Here is a 16,810-nt window from a genome sequence, read left to right as displayed (position 1 = left end):
CTGGCACAATGATCTTTTTTAAAATGTCTCAAAAGACACCTCACTTTGTAAATAATTTCTGACCAATTCCTTCCCAAGAGCTACCACATAAAGCTGTACAAGCTGCCCCTGCACAACTCCATAGGGTGCTGTTCCCAATGAGAGTTCTAACCTTTTTTATCAACAGACTACTACTTCTCTCAGGCTCTCATAGGTCAGGGCTGGATCTAGGGTAAAATTACATTTTAAAGGTTCCTATATGGAAGATGAAGTAACATGACACTAATTTAAGATAGGCTGGAATAAGTTAAAGATGAATACTGCACTCCCTCAAGTAATCTCTAAATGATAACACAAAGAGATATAGCTAAAAACCCAACAGAAGATGTCAAATGAAATAACTAAATGCATTCAATTAATTTTTGAAAACGTAGGAAAGAGTAAACAAAGCATGGGACAAACAGAATACAAAAAGATGGTATAATTAAACTCAATCAAAATAATAATTACATCAACTATAAAGGATTAATCATTCCAATTAAAAGACAAAGCTACAGAGTATGGGGAGGGGACTCAGATACTATTTAGTAAAGATACACTTTAAATAGAAGGACATGGTGAGTTTGAAAATAACAAATTAGGAAAAAAAGATACAACATGAAAACTAATCCTAGGAAAGCTGCACTGGAGAGACAAGATCAAATGGCAGGTGCAGGTCTCTCCACTCATCAATTTGTACCCTACTCTGCAGCAATAGATTAGGTCCTTGCCATAGTCTACAGAGCCCAGTGCTGAAGTCCCTTAAAACCCCAGGCAGAGGAAGACAGGAGGACTACCATGGAGAGATAATTGACAGAAGTCTAAGATGACAGACAGCATATTGAAGTGAGGCACCCTAAGCCTGCCTTTCCCCAGTTTCAGATGAATATAGTTTCCTCATTATATGAAGAAAAAAAAAATTAGTTGCAACTAATTAATATCAGATGAGATAGACTTTATAATATGGAGTATCATCAGATATGAAGAAATTTAAGAGCATGGTGGCACATGCCAGTAATCCCAGCAATTCAGGAGAACCACAAAATCAAGGCCATACTAGGCAACTTAGAGAAACCCTGACTCAAAATTATATCTAAAAAGGGCTGAGAATGTTGCTCAGTAGTAGAGCCACCCTGGTTCAAGCTCAGTACTGCAAAACAAAGGGTGTATGCACCAAATAAAATGGCTTCAAAACACATGGGGTGGGGGGCATCTTGAAAAGAAGTAGCTTTTTGTTTGTTTGTTTGTTTTTGGTGCTGCAGACAGAACTTGGCACATGCTAAGCATGGGCTCTACCTTTAAGTTGTATCTCCACCCCTAATTGCATAATTTTAGTTGGTTTTAACACTCCTCTCAGTAGTTGATAAAACAGGCAGATTCAAATATAGTTAAGAAACTATACCACTGTGTATTAATCCTAAATAAAAACTTCACATGGAAACCTACATATACATGTTCATAACAGATTTATTATTAACATCAAAAAACTTCAAACAACCTAAGTGAAGTGAATTGGTAACAAACTATGATACACTACAACTTGACAATAAAAAGGAATAAATTACAATACATCTTAGATGAATCTTAAAGGCATTGTACTGAGTAACAAAAATGTAGCATCTATGGGTTACATATTTTATGATTCCACTAAATAATTTCAAAGTAAGAAAATCACAGACATGGAAAATAGACCAGTAGATGCCAAGACTCAAGGTTTGGGGGAAAACATAACCATAAAGGGAAAACATGGAAGAATTTCCTTTTGGACTGATTGTGCACCCTGATTGTGATAATAATTAGAGAAACCTGGACATGATAAAATTTTGTAGAACCATACATAACTACCACTACACCTAGATACCTAGATAAGAGTTTACAAAAATTGGTTAAATTCTAATAAGGAATATATTCAAATTATTAGTATTATACCAACAGTAATTTCCTGGTTTGGGTAACATATTACGGTTATGTAAGATATATCCTTGGGAAGTTGTATAAAGAGTACACAGGAACTTCTGTACTATTTTTGCAATTTCTAGTGAGTCAAAGTATTTCAAAAGAAAAGGCTGGGGAAAGGACATGAAAACAGATATAAAAAAATGTTTAGGGTCTAAGGACACAGCTCAGTGGTAGAGCATTTGTTTAATAGGCATAAGGCCCTGTGCTTCATCCCCAGAACCACAGGAGAAAAACGTTTAAAAAACAATTAGGGTGGCCTGGGTATGTAGCCCAGCTGTAAAGTGCTTGCCTAGCATGCATGAGGCCCCGAGTTCAATCCCCAGCACCCCCCAACACACACACACACACACACAAAAAAAAAAAAAAAAAAAAAAAAAAAAGCAGCAAAGAGCGTGGCAGGCCCAATGGTACATGCCTGTAATCCTAGAGATTTGGGAAGCTGAAGCAGGAGAATCTCAAATTGGAGGCCAGCTTTGGCAACTGAGTAAAAACCTGTCCCAAAATTAAAAGGGGGGGGGGGGGGGGGACTGGAGATACAACTCAGTAGTAGAGTGCCCCTGTATTCAATCCCCAAAATAAAAAAAAAAAAAATAGGACGACATCACTGGGAAAGGCCCTGTGAGGACTCCCAAGAATCCTCTCTTTAAAAGCAATAAAAACAGTGGCTAATAATAATGATAATGTTCTTTTCTAGGACTCTCTTAATCAAAGGCTTCAAACAAACAATTTGAGGAGCACTAAATCAAAAACACGACTGAGTGGGCATGGTGGCACAAACCCATCCCAGCAACTGAGGAGGCCAAGGCAAGATGATTCCAAGTTCAAGGCCAGCTGCAATAACTTAGCTGTCTTAAAAAGGGGGAAGGGGGATTGTGGATGTGGCTCAGTGTATCAGAGCACCCTTCAATTCAATACACACTATGCGCGCGCGCGCACACACACACACACACACACAAGATGGTGAGAGCTACTCAGAAGAGGCCAACAGAAGGGAAGATGGTTTTCATTTTAAACGTACATGTGCAGACTAGCTGAAGTCAGTCTCTAAAGAGATTATCTATGATAATAGATTTCTTTAGAGGGAATCAATTTTGTTGTTTTTGTTTTTCCAAATTTTGCTTCAGTTAGATGTGGGGGAAAAGAAGAGGCTATGGAAATGCATCTTATTTCAGATATGAGACAATGGAAGAGAACCACCAAGATATGGAGAGCTCACCATTGCCAGGCACATAGATTAATATGTGCATCTAAAGAAGAACTGCTCTGTTTTCTCGAAAATAAATCAAGTCATGCTGGGAATTCCCTCTGCAAGGATCTAGCCTGACACGCAGTCCTACAAATGCACATGTTTGTCTCTCTTTTGGTAGAGTTTATTACAGTATTAATAAAGTTTTAATAAGCAAGTATGTTTAGGTTGCAAAACTGACAGCTTTATAGAATTAAATCACAAAAATTCTAAATCTGAAGAAAATGAAAGACTGTGTAAAGATAGCTGAATCTTGGTAAGAATAGCAAACTTTGTAGGATTCCTTTTTTGGTTTTTTTTGGTACCAGGGATTGACCCCAGAGGTGCTTGTCCACTGAACCACATCCCCAGCCAAATTGCTGAGGCTGCCTTTGAACGTGCAATCCTCTTGCCTCAGCCTCCCCAGTTGCTGGGATTGCAGGCCTGAGCCACTGAGCCCAGCCAAGCTTTGTAGCATCCTAACTGCCCCACTCCCACCCTCCTCTCCTCAGCTCCATGGCAGACTTGAAAAGCAACAGCCTTCAAATAGTGGAACAGAGATGCCTAATCACAACTGAAGGGATGAGAAAAGGGTTGCAACTCTTTTAAAGCCCCATTTTCAGGGAATTTTCATTATTTCAGCTGACTGGCAGTTCCCTGAAAATCTCCACTCCCAAGGTTTCCCATTATTTGAGCTGATTCAGACTTTACCCAATGCGAACAGCCTTTTCTCCAAGGTTTTTGTCAAAAACAATCAGCTGCAACGGTTTAACATCCCAGCTGCCTGAAACTATGGGAGCAAACAACAAGCTAACTAAAAACATAAAAGGAAAACTGGAGGAATAAAATATACACAAGAGGTTTTTAAAAGTTCTGAATATTCCTGAGAATACTGAAGGCCACATGCCTGTGCCCAAAACGGCAGGCATGCTCAGGAACAACCTTGGAAGGCCTAAAATAATCACCTCTGACTGAAAACCAGGCTTTGCATAAGCAGAAGAAAAGTTTATGGCAAGAGTTATAAGCCTGGCTGAGGGTTTAAGATGTGCCCCAACAAATACATACAGCCTCTCAGCAAAGACTGGGAGACAATAACAAGTATTAACAAGATAGTGAAGAAACTGGAATCCTCATATATTGCTGCAGGTAATGTAAAATGAAGTACCCACTTTGGGAAATGGTTGGATAGTTTTTCAAAAGAGTAAACATAAAAGTACCATATGACAATCCCACTCCTAGTAAAAATAAAAACATAACAATACAAAAACTTGTATGAGTGTTTACACTACCATATTCATAATAACCAAAAAGTGATAATAACCCAAATATCTATTAGCTGATAAATGCATAAAATATGGAATATCTGTAAAACGAAATACTAGTTAACCATAATAAGCAATGCAACACTGAGGAACACTGAAAAAATTACACTCAGTGAAAAATGCCAAGCACAAATGATCAAATATTACCTAATTTTACTCTATTTTGGCAGGACAGAACAAGGGATTGAACCCAGGGAAGCTTTACAACTAAACTACATACATCCCCACTCCTTTTTTCCAGTTGTTGATGGACCTTTATTTTATTCATTTATTTATATGCAGTGCTGAGAATCGAACCCAGAGCCTCACACACTTTCAAGGCAAGTGCTCTAACACTGAGCCACAATCCCATCCCTACCCCAACCTTAGCCCCCCAGCCCTGCCCTACCCCTAACCCCCCCAGCCCTGCCTCACTCCTAGCCCCCCAGCCCTTTTTTTATTTTTCATTTTGAGACAGGGTCTTGCTAAGGTAAGGAAGCCGGCCTTGAACTTGTCATCTTTCTGCCTTATCTTGAGTTGCTAGAACTACAGGTAAGTACCTCCATACCCAGCTACATGATTCTATTCATGAAATGACAAGAAAAGGCAAATGGATGGAGGCAAAAAAGCAGAATAGTGGCTGCCAGAGAACTGGGGGTGACCAGATAGGTAGAGTGACTGCTAACAGGTATGAAGTTTTGTTTTGGAGTGATGAAAATGTTCTGAAATTAAAGGTACTGGTTATCCTACAACATTGTGAGTATAACACAAACTACCAAACTCTCCAGTTTAAAATGGTATATACTATACACTCCCTGATGACCATGAAATTAAATTGAATAACAATTTTCAAAACTAATAGAAAAACTCCAAATATTACAAAATTAAACAATGAACATTTAAAGGACCTGTGTATCAGAAAAACCACAATGGAAATCATAAAGTAATTTGAAGTGAATACATTAAAACGTGTTTTGTTTTTTGTATTGTTTGTTATTTGTGGTACTGGAGATTAACTTGGAGTACTTTGCCACTGAACTGCATCCCCAGCGCTTTGTATTTTGTATTATTTAAAGACACAGTCTAAATTGCGAAGGCTGGCTTTGAACTTGTGATCCTCCTGCCTCACCCTCCTAAATTGCTGGAATTACAGGTGTGTGCCACACACCCCCTGCTTAGAGAGAAACATTTTTATCTGAACACATATCACAAAATAAGAAAAGTTTAAAATCAGTAAACTTCTAACTCAAGAAAACTAAAAAGGTCAAATTAAGCTAAATCCAAATGCTAATACTTACTCAAATCCACACAAAGACATATAAGTATGTTCATAGTAGACAAAAACCAGAAATAACCGATGTCCATCAACAAAATTGATGTTATACACATATACTGGAATACTACTCGGCAATGAAAAAAGACACACTCTGACACACATCAAAATGCCTAAACCTCAAAATTATCATGCTGAACAAAAGTAATCAAACACAAATAGTCCTTACCATATGATTCCATCATTTATATGAAGTGCTAGAACAGGTAAAACTAATTAATGATAACAAGTCAGAAAATGGTTGCTTAGGTGGGGAGGGAACATGACTAACTACAATAAGACAGGAAGGAACTTTGTAGGGAAATAAACACACTTTATATCCAGAGCTGAGTGTGGTTTACACAAGTAAGTTTATTTTTTTTTTTTAAAGAGAGAGAGAGAGAGAGAGAGAGAATTTTTTTATTATTTATTTTTTAGTTTTTGGCGGACACAACATCTTTGTTTGTATGTGGTGCTGAGGATCGAACCCGGGCTGCACGCATGCCAGGCGAGCGCGCTACCGCTTGTGCCACATCCCCAGCCCCCACAAGTAAGTTTATTACCAAAATTCAGTGAGATGGGCTGAGGACATAGCTTGTAAGTAGGTACTCCTTATCATGTCTGAGCCCTGGGTTAAATCCCCAGGACAACCAAAAAGAAAAGAAAAAAAAATCAGTGAGATAAATATCTATGGTTTTATCATATATATATATATATATATAGTGTGTGTGTGTGTATACACACACATATACATATACACACACACACTTTGGGCATTAAAAAATTAAAAAGTGAAAAGTGAATAGATAAGAATAAAGTGTATGAAGTCCCTTAACTGGATAAAGCCAATCCTATTTCCCTCTGCATTCTAACCCCTATCACTTCTTGCATATTCAAATATATTTTATCTTCTCCCTCTGGTTCAGTATTATCTTTCCACATTTTATTAGGTCATTATTTTTAGCATACAAACTAGGTTTAGCCAGATGCAGCTATAATACCAGCTACTCAGGAGACTGAGGCAGGAGGATCACAAGTTAGAGGCCAGCCTGGGAAACTCAGTGTGACCTTCTCTCAAAATAAAACATAAAGAAATAAAAGGACTGGAGATATAGCTCAGTGGTAAAGTGCCCTTGGGTTCAATCCCCAGTACTGAAAAATAAAATGTTTAAATTTCAGCCCCTCTTGCCCCCAAAATTTCAACCCAACATATAGTTCCAACTACCATTATTTCCCTGCTCTCCTTTAAAGCAATACATCCAAAAAGTTACAAATGCCCACTTAAATAGCAATTTCCCCTAAACTTATTCACTTAAAATTCAACATTCAGGAGCAAATGAATGACATGAAGACTAACACAGCTATTTTCAGCATTTTTATGTGTTCTCTTTTAAATCCTCCCAACAACTGAGTAGGGTAGGTATTGTTGTTATCTCTGTTAACAGACAAGAAAAACAACAGTAACAGCAAAGTTATATAACCTTCTAAAAGCAAGATAGCAAATAAATTATTTCAAACTTCAGAATACTGTACCTCCTTGTACAATATACTAGACACTTAAAACTCCCTCTTAATACAAAAATGTCTGACCAATGAAAAAAATCCAAATCTAGCCAAAATAGATAGTTTCCTTTTTTTAAGGTCCCTATTTCACATAACAGTTCAACAACTAAAACCTATTATAACAATATGCTATGTAAGTAGGTGGCTAGCTAATTTATTATCTGAATAGGACACTTTTGAGAATAAATGAAGTTATTAATATCATGTCTGGATATCAGGCATGACCAAGACTATCTGGGGCAAACTGAGACAGATGGTCATCCCATTTAAAAGCTGGCTTTTCTATTTAAAAATCCATACTTATGTTTTATTACTATATTCTCAAAAATAACAATTTAAAACTAAGATGCCATAAAGAGATAAAGAGGCATGACTACTAACAAATGTTGCAAGAAAGTGTTAACATTCAAACAGTCATTTTGCTTCCAGTTTTATCTTTTTAACAGTTCAGTTTAAATGTAGCAATACTGTGGATGGAAAGATTTGGAGTTAGAGAATCTTGTATGTGTTTTCAAACAAAGATGACCTATTTATAAATATGAACATTAACAGCTGACAACACTGCACATAAGGATTCCCGTTTTAGTTCTTCAAAATATTTCACAAATGAAATAATTTCATTTATTTTAGAAGCTCAACTAAGAATTTCAAAACATAAAAAAGTTTGTGCAGGGGCTGGGGATGTGGCTCAAGTGGTAGTGCGCTCGCCTGGCATGCGTGCGGCCCGGGTTCAATCCTCAGCACCACATACAAAGATGTTGTGTTCAAAAACTAAAAAATAAATATTAAAAAAATTCTCTCTCTCTCCCTCTCTCACTCTCTCTTTAAAAAAAAAAAAAAAAAAAAAAAAGTTTGTGCAATAATCTGAAATTTACAATTCTCAAAAAAAAAAAAAAAACAAACCACAGGTCCTGAAATGAGTTTAAAAATTTTGTTTAAATGCTCCCAAGGAAACAACAAAGAAAGACAGTTTCAAACAGCCAGATTTTAGTCTTCATATAAATGTTCTCCATCTGAGTGGCTTGGCAGAGTCTATTGGACACACCTCAAAGTCTTTGACTGTTAGAGGAAAAATACCCCAAGACCCCACCCATGGACCACATAAATTTTCCAGTGTAGGCCTTTTTAAAGGGACCTTTAAAAAAACCACACAGAAGTGGTTCCAGAATCATCATGTAGGGCACAGTCATATGCAGAGTCCCAGAATAGTCTTAGACCAAACCCAACCAGTCTGGGCAGGCCAAAGAGTAGGGCTCTTTAGCTCTATAGCAAACACTCCTTTTCCTAAAAGCATTTGTCCAATCTTCCCTGTCACAACCTGAGCTGTAAGCAATGTACAAAACCAGTCTAGACACTGATGTTAAGGAAACAAGGTAATATTCAGAGGAAGATTTTAAAATAGTGTTGCTTATTCAAAACTGCTCAAAGTAGGAGCCCAAGATCTTTTTTTTTTTTTTTTTTTTTGTAGTGGGGATTAAACCCAGGGGTGCTTTACCACTAAGATACATCCCCATTTCTTTTTATATTTTTTTAAGGAGAGAGAGAGAATTTTTTAATATTTATTTTTTAGTTTTTGGTGGACACAACATCTATTTTTTTTTTAATGTGGTGCTGAGGATCGAACCAGTGCCCTGTGGATGCCAGGCGAGCGTGCTACCGCTGGAGCCACATCCCCAGCCCCTTTATATTTTTTTTTAATATTTATTTTTTAGTTGTAGTTAGACACAATACCTTTATTTATTTATTTTTATGTGGTGCTGAGGATTGAACCCAGGCCCTTGCACGGACTAGGCCACAACCGCTGAGCCACAGCCCCAGCCCATTTTTATATTTTTGAGACAGGGACTTGCTAACTTGCTTAGGCTGCCTTCAAACTTGCAGTTCTCCTGCCTCAGCCTCCCAAGTTGGGAAGATGTAAATTCTATCTTATACTATGTTACTTCGATTTGGACATAGGTACAGTATAAAGAAAAAATTAAAACACTGTTAGATCCTCTTCCAGTCTGATATTCTTTATTTTCCTATGTCTATGAATTTAACTCAAGTTTCAACTTTGTTACTGGGTCAATTAAAAATGACAAAAGTGGGCTGTGAATGTAGTTCAGTGATAAAGGGTTTATTTAGTATTTGGGAGGCCCTAGGTTCAAACTCTGGCATCAAAAAAAAAAAAAAAAAAAAAAGGAAAGAAGAGAAAAGAAAAAATAGCATCAATTTATCAAGCATATTCTATAATCTCCGGAATGAAGACTAGTTGGAATCTGCTTTACATAACAAAGGGCAAAAGTTGTTCATTAGGGCCAGGGCTCAGTGGTAGAGTGCTTGCTTAGCACTCCTACCATATGTGAGGCACTGAGTTCAATCATCAGCACCAAATAAAAATAAATAAAATAAAGGTACTGTGTCCATCTACAATTAAAAAATATGTGTTAAAAAAAGTTGTTTACCAAGAATAATTGGTTTTACAGTCTGGAAATTTAGACTTGTCCATCAATAATAATGTAGTAGTGTAAAATACAAATGATAAAGATTATCTCCAGCAAAATTATTCAAAGATCTTCAGTTAAAAAAAAGAAAAAGAAAGGCTGGGGATGTAGCTCAAGCGGTAGCGCGCTCGTCTGGCATGCAAGTGGCACTGGGTTCGATCCTCAGCACCACATACAAATAAAGATGTTGTGTTCGCCGAAAAAAAAATAAAAAATAAATATTAAAAATTCTCTTTCTCTAAAAAAGAAAAAGAAAAAGGAAGGAAGGAAGGAAGAAAACAGTTCTTGTCCAAAATCATCAAGAAGTCTTAGCCCAGTGCAGAGGCACACGCCTGTAATCCCCAGCAGCTTGGGAGGCTAAAGCAGAAGGATTGAGAGTTCAAAGCCAGCCTCAGCAACTTAGCAAGGACCTAAGCAACTTAGCAAGGGCCTAAGCAAATGAGCAAGACCCTGTTTCTAATAAAAAAATAAAAAAGAGCTAGGGTTGTGGCTCAGTGGTTAAACACCCATGAATTCATTCCCAGCACCAAAAAAAAAAAAAAAAAAAGTTTTGATAGTTAAATGCTACACAAGAAAGGATACTGAATGAGGTACCTAGAGATCTATTTCTAGTTAAGATTTCCAACTATTTATGTGAACTTGAACAAAGCACAATATATCTGGGCTTTAGCATCTTCAACTGTAAAGCAAGGGAATTAGGTAAGTTTGTTTCCCGTTTAAAAACTTAACATTTTTTTTTCATATTTGCCCATTTTCAAAGTGGGTGTTTTTTTTTTGGGGGGGGGGAGAAAGATTTATTTTAGTTCATAGTTTCAGTCTAAGGTAGGCTAGCTCCACTGCTTTGGGCTTCTGGTGAAGTAGAATGTCATGGTGGAAGGGCACAGCAGAGCATAGCCAATCACCTCAAGGCAGTCAGGAAGTAGAAAGAATCAAAGTGCTTTGGGGGGTGGGGTAGGACATTTATTCTTATGTAAAGTACAAAAAGAAAAATGGCAATCACCCAAGTTCTCACTTTTCAAAATCAATCACTTAATATTTTGACCTATTTGCTTTGATCCTTTTTTCTGTTAGCATCTTTTTGTTGTTGTTGTTGTTTTAATTAGTTATACATGACATTAGAAAAGATTTATGCATGAAAGTGTTTTTAATAAGACTGACTATATTCCATTTGTAAAATGCCTTAAAACTTAAAAGCATTTTTAAACTTACCAAGTAGGATAAATAAGTATCACACTAAGTTATTTCATTACAATTTTAAACTTACCCAAAAACACTGTAGGATACATGAGTATCACACTAAGTTATCTCATTACAATCTCCAGAGAAGAAAAGAAATGGAATCAATAACACTAAAAAAGGCCCTCAATTATGATCCTAACCTGTTGACAATTGGTGTGATTTCCCATCCTATATTTGTTCATAGTCATTGCAAAGAGTCAAACATTACTATATTTAGCTACATTTTAAGAGTGGTATAAAAGCAAGAACACTGGACATGAAGTCAGATTCTGATAACTTGTAATTACTATTCTCACCTGTAAAAGGGTTGGTAATATCTAACTTGTGGGCTACTATTAGACTGAGCACAAAATGGGAACATACCTAACATTATGATTGATAAAACTAAAGATAAGACAAAACTTCATTAAATACAGTCCATACTGGGAACTTTCAAAACTGTCACTATATAGTCACTTCACGTTGCATAGTCTTCCTTCCTACTCCTAAACCTAAGTTACCAAGTTCCTTGTAGGACCAAAGAAAGGAAAGCAAGAGAATCACTATTGATCTCTCACAATACATGTTATAATTTTGTTCTTAATAGAAGCATCTTTTTCAGGAAATTTAAGTAATATATTGTTTTTATAAAGGTATCATGCAGAGCACTAGATTACAGAGATCTGGATTTAATTCTTAACTTTACCACTAACTAATTTGCACACAGGACTCAAACTTCTCTTGGTCTCAATTCTTTGGTGAAAAATGTAGTAGATGGTTTAGGTAACTACTGAAAAAGCTTTTTTTCAAGGCACATCATTATAGCTCAAGACTTCATAAAATGCAGATTAACATCAGAAGAAGTAAGCATAAATGAACTGTATTATCAGTTACCTAGCTTTTCAAAATAACTGTTAACTTTTAGATTAGTGGTGAAAAGAACCACCATTCAACCCCTACATTAAAAGATACATACTGCTAACAAGGCATATTGGCACACACATAATCTTAGCTACTAAGGAGGCTGAGATAGGAAATTGCTGATTTTAGGCCAGCCTGGGCAACTTAGAGAGATCCTGTCACAAAATAAAAAATACTGGGGATTGTAGTTCAGTAGTAGAGAGCCCCTGGGTTTAACTCCCAATACCAAGGAGGGAAAAAAAAAAAAAATGAATCCACATAAGAACTGATTCTTAAAAGAGAAAGCATTTGACCAGCACACCTAATTAGCAGCAGTCTGTGTTGATGGAAATGCAAGAAGGAGCAGAGAGAGGGGGTTTTAACTCAGTATAACAGTAATATCCTAATTCATCCTAAAACACTGGTAGATTTAAAAGCTAGATTTACATGCCCCAATGTAACTTACTGTGAAACCTTCTCATATGGGTTTCCAAATTACAGCACCTGAGTTTCCCCTTCTGCATAAAAAGATAAGTATTCCTTGTCTATGTTAGTACAGAACTATGCAACTGAAGAAATAGTGTCTAACTTCAATGCCATTAGATGTTGCTTTATCTAACCTGAGGATTAAGTTTTCAGCCATCTCTTTAATATCAGTGTAATCAAAATTACCACTGAGAAGCTATTGAATTAATTACCACAACTTACGCCCCTGGATGCTCAAAACCCTCAAATGAACTTATTTCTCTTATTTATGCTGGGCCTCCCTTTCTTTGGAGCAATGAAAGACCAAGGTCTTTCATTAAGAGGCAGGTCAAACACTGGGTAGGTAAAGCAATTTATCTCTTTTAGTGAACAGTTGAATTTGCAACAGTTAAACATTCAGTCAGGGCTACATGCAAAAAGTGGACAAGCCCGTTACAATACCATTAACCATAAAAAAATCCTCAAAAATTTAAAAGTACGATTGCTTGCGTTATGTGCCTATTATCTCACAAAACTCATTTCACTTGTGACTCTCCAATAAAAGTAGGTAAACAGATGGTACCTTCGAGAACCATCCGGTACTAATTCCGGACACAAGAAAACATTTTGGGGGCACTCAATTTCGCAACTTGGATGCAACCAACATGCAGAGAGAGGTCAAATTTGAGGGTCTGCTCATGACCAACCAATAAGTTCTGTCAGAAGGCATGACACACAGGCATGGTAACACATTGTGTATGTCAGGTTCCCTCAGGCCCTGGGTTACGGGGGAGGAGGGGCAAACTACATTTGTCATGAGAAATCCACTGTACATATAAGCAGGCTTCAAACCCTGGAATCTGAGCGAGGGTCACCTCAACCAAGCGGCGACTTTCAGGACACCACCGTGTGCCAGAGACCCAAAAACTTCTGGGGAAAACAGAAATGCACTAATAAAAAGTGCGGAGAAAGCGCCAACAAGAGGGGGGTGGGCGGCAAAGAAAACCTCCAGACCGCCCAGGAGAAGGGGCAACTGTTCTCGGGAGGTCGGGATGCTAAAGCCCAGCCAGGACGCAGTTTAAGCAGGCGCCCGCTCATTACCTGACCGACATGACTTCGTCTTCCTGCCCCCACACCACCGCGCTCGCTCCGATGCTCTGCGTCCTCTGGGGCAGCTGCAGGTACCACAGCAACTGCTCCTCTGCTCAGGCACTCCGCGACCCAGAGCGCGTCCTCACACACCCCGCGCGCGGGCGGCCCCAGGCGAGCTGGCCTCGTGCGTTGATTGGCGGCGGGCGGAGGGAGGGCGTATGCTCCGCCCCCGGCCGACCGCTGGAGTCTGTCCCTGGGCGCCGCGGGCCACGGCAGACAGCCCGAGCGGCTCGTGCCGGCTCCCAGGCGCGCGGACTAGCTGGCTGGCCAGCGGGCTGGCTAGCCGGCGTGGTGGCCATCTTGAGTCCGGGTAACAGCATCGGCCGCCCCACAGGGCACGAGGTTGGGTGCCCGCCTCAAAAATGGCCGCGCCGCTGGCAACTGGCTTCGCAGTCACATGGCCATGGTCTACCTCGGCAAGCTCAGGTCTCTTTAACTGTACGGGGGTAAGGGAGGCTGTCAGGGCAAATCGCGATATGGTTTAACCACCTGAAAAATCCGTCTGCAGAAGTAACGTAACCGCCTGGGAAACCTCAACCCTGGGGGAAATCGAACTCATAACAATAGCAGCAGGACGTACTAAATTCCAATTTTCAGGGTTTAGCGGTCAATTGCTGGTCTGATGGTCCTGTATGTTCTCGAACTTAAACACTTAAAGCATTTTAGTTAATATGGAGGTACCTAGGGTTCTAAACTGAATGAGAACCTAGATGGATGAGACCCGAACACCCGGTATTCTCAGCGTGTTCCCAGGTGATCCACGTATGCACATAAAGTTTTACACTGTCTGGTCAAAGTAACACCACTGTACCCTGTTTGCCACACTTGACAGATTACCTCACTTTCCTCAAAAGTACGCAGGTTATAAAAACAAGCCATAGGAAAAAGATCAGATCGGGAGGTACCCTAACTCCTAACTCTAACCTTAAAATTCAATGCGGCTAAAGGATTAAGAAATTGTTTTTTTTTAATTTTTATTTTTATTTATTTATTTTTTTTTTAGTTGCAGATGAACAAAATACCTTTATTTTATTTGTTTACTTATTTATTTTTTTATGTGGTGCCTCATGCGTGCTAAGCAAGCGCTCTACCACTGAGCTACAACCCCAGTCCAGGATTAAGAAATTGTGAACCACTAATAAAAATATTTTTTAAATAGGAAAATTAATTCTAACTTTGGGAATATTAGGAGAGGGAAAAATTAGTAAATGCTTTATGTCCCAAATAGCTTTTCTTTATTTCTTCTTTGTTCTCTAAATTTAAACATTTATATTATTAGCAGTAACACTCATTTACTGATCATAGAGGATAATGATTTATTTCATATCTCTGAAATACATCAAAAATAAACCAAACACCATGATATAGTAAAATGTTGCTGATGGGTCCAGATGCATTGGCAGCATGCCTGAAATCCCACCACCAATTTGTGATGCTGAGGCAGGAGAATCACAAGTTTAAGGCTGCCTCATCAATTTAGGTAGGCCCTAAGCAAGTTAGCAACATCCTGTCTCAAAATACAAAATAAGGGTTGGGGTTGTGGCTCAGTTAAAGCACCTCTGGATTCAATCCAGAGTACTCCCCCAAAAATAAAATTGTTGCTGCTGGAACTTAAAAAATGAATTATAATATATTTAATGTTAAAACTGAAGCTATGTGCTTTTCTGCTGGGGTTCATAAAACATACCCAAATGTGAAGGCCTCAGAAGCAAAGTTTCCCTCTGACCTCCTATTTTCTTCATCTATACCCACCCACAATCCCACTTAAGGCAGGAAGCAGAAACTAGAAATTCTCAGGCAGGTCATAGAATCACTTTCCCCAAACAAGCTACAAAGCCTAAAAATAAATCTTCCCCTGCCTTTCTGTCTTGGAGTTGGCCACAAAGAAATTCTCTGAGCTACCTTGTCTGATAGTAGATAAAAAGACCACCATTTAAGAAAGGGTCCTGCCCCATCCCCAGGAGGAAGGCAGGCTACAGGGAGAGGACAAGAAGAATCTGGTCAGATCTTGCTAAGTTTTCCCACTTAAGTCTATTAGCATTAAATCATATCCTTTTTGTCCACTTGTATTTCTACACAGTAATTAGACATAAGCATTAAATGGATAGTTCACTCTAGGTCTTTGGGTCTTCATTCTTACAGTTTCCATGTCACCTAAAACTACTATCAAAAATATAAAAAAAAAAAATTGTTATGCTCCTCTCTTAACTGTTGTGCAAGAAAAGGATCAACACATTTTCCTTCCCTACATTCCATTAAATACAATTTTATTGTTTTGATTGGACTGTTTCCCCCCCACCCACTACTAGGGATTAAAACTAGGAGTGCTCTACCACTGAGCCACATCCCCAGCCCTTTTATTTATTTATTTATTTTTATTTTGAGGCAGGATCTTGCTAAATTGCCCAAGCTGTCCTCAAACTTACAATTCTCCTGCCCCAGCTTCTGGAGTCAGTGATTGGGAAGGCATGCACCACCTCACCAGCTATATTTTGTTTTTTAACCATTGAAATTTTAACATCCAAACTAGAATAATGTAAGTATAAACATTTACCAATATTTTCAAGACTTAGATCCAAAAAAAAAGAACATAAAACATCTCTATAATAAGTTTTCTATTGATTTATGTTGAAATAATATTTTGAATATACTGGATTAGAAAAATATATTAAGATTAAACTGTTTCTTTTTTAATGTGACTACTAACAATTTTAAATCATGTCTTGCATTATATTTATTCCAGAATAGTACTGTTCTGTAGTCTTAAATTATCATTCAGTTTTTAACCTGTCATTGCTCCTGTAACAGAATAATTACATTCACATAATGAAATTAGTAAAATGGACAATTTATACAAATCTGCTTTTCCTGGTAGCCATCTAAAAACATCAAATATTCCAAAAGATTGCAAGTTTCTTTTTTTATTCATCTCAATTAGTTATACATGACAGCAGAATGCATTTCGTTTCATTGTACACAAATGGAGCACAACTTTTCATTTCTCTGATTGTAGTCACACCATTTGTGCAATTATATATGTACCTAGGGTAATGATGTCCTTCTCATTCCACCATTTTTCCTATCCCCATGCCTGCTCCATTTTCCTCCCTCCCCTTTGCCCAATCCAAAGTTGCAAGTTTCTTTAGAAAGCACTGTTTTTAGGCTTAAGACTTATTCTCTTTAATTTGGGAAACGTCTATCTAGAGTGATTCAT

At 38.0% G+C, this 16,810-nt stretch overlaps 1 protein-coding gene across 2 annotated transcripts in view; it reads right to left on the bottom strand.

Annotated features, from left to right (window-relative positions):
* Positions 1-16,810, bottom strand: part of Adk (adenosine kinase) — a 479,685-nt gene that overhangs the window by 440,732 nt on the left and 22,143 nt on the right. Inside the window, exon 1 of one of the 2 annotated variants that reach the window (XM_076834152.1) lies at positions 13,546-13,633. The exons of the other annotated variant lie outside the window; for it this stretch is intronic. Within the exon in view, the coding sequence (XP_076690267.1) occupies positions 13,546-13,556 (11 nt within the window). The 5' untranslated portion in view covers positions 13,557-13,633. Of the gene's footprint in view, positions 1-13,545; positions 13,634-16,810 lie in introns of those variants that run through there. 2 annotated transcript variants of the gene reach the window in all.

The sequence above is a fragment of the Callospermophilus lateralis genome, chromosome 15, assembly GCF_048772815.1.
Source record: "Callospermophilus lateralis isolate mCalLat2 chromosome 15, mCalLat2.hap1, whole genome shotgun sequence".
In the NCBI taxonomy this organism is placed as follows: domain Eukaryota; kingdom Metazoa; phylum Chordata; class Mammalia; order Rodentia; family Sciuridae; genus Callospermophilus; species Callospermophilus lateralis.
The sequence above is the reverse complement of the archived record's forward strand: the minus strand, read 5'-3'. Positions and strand labels throughout refer to the sequence as shown.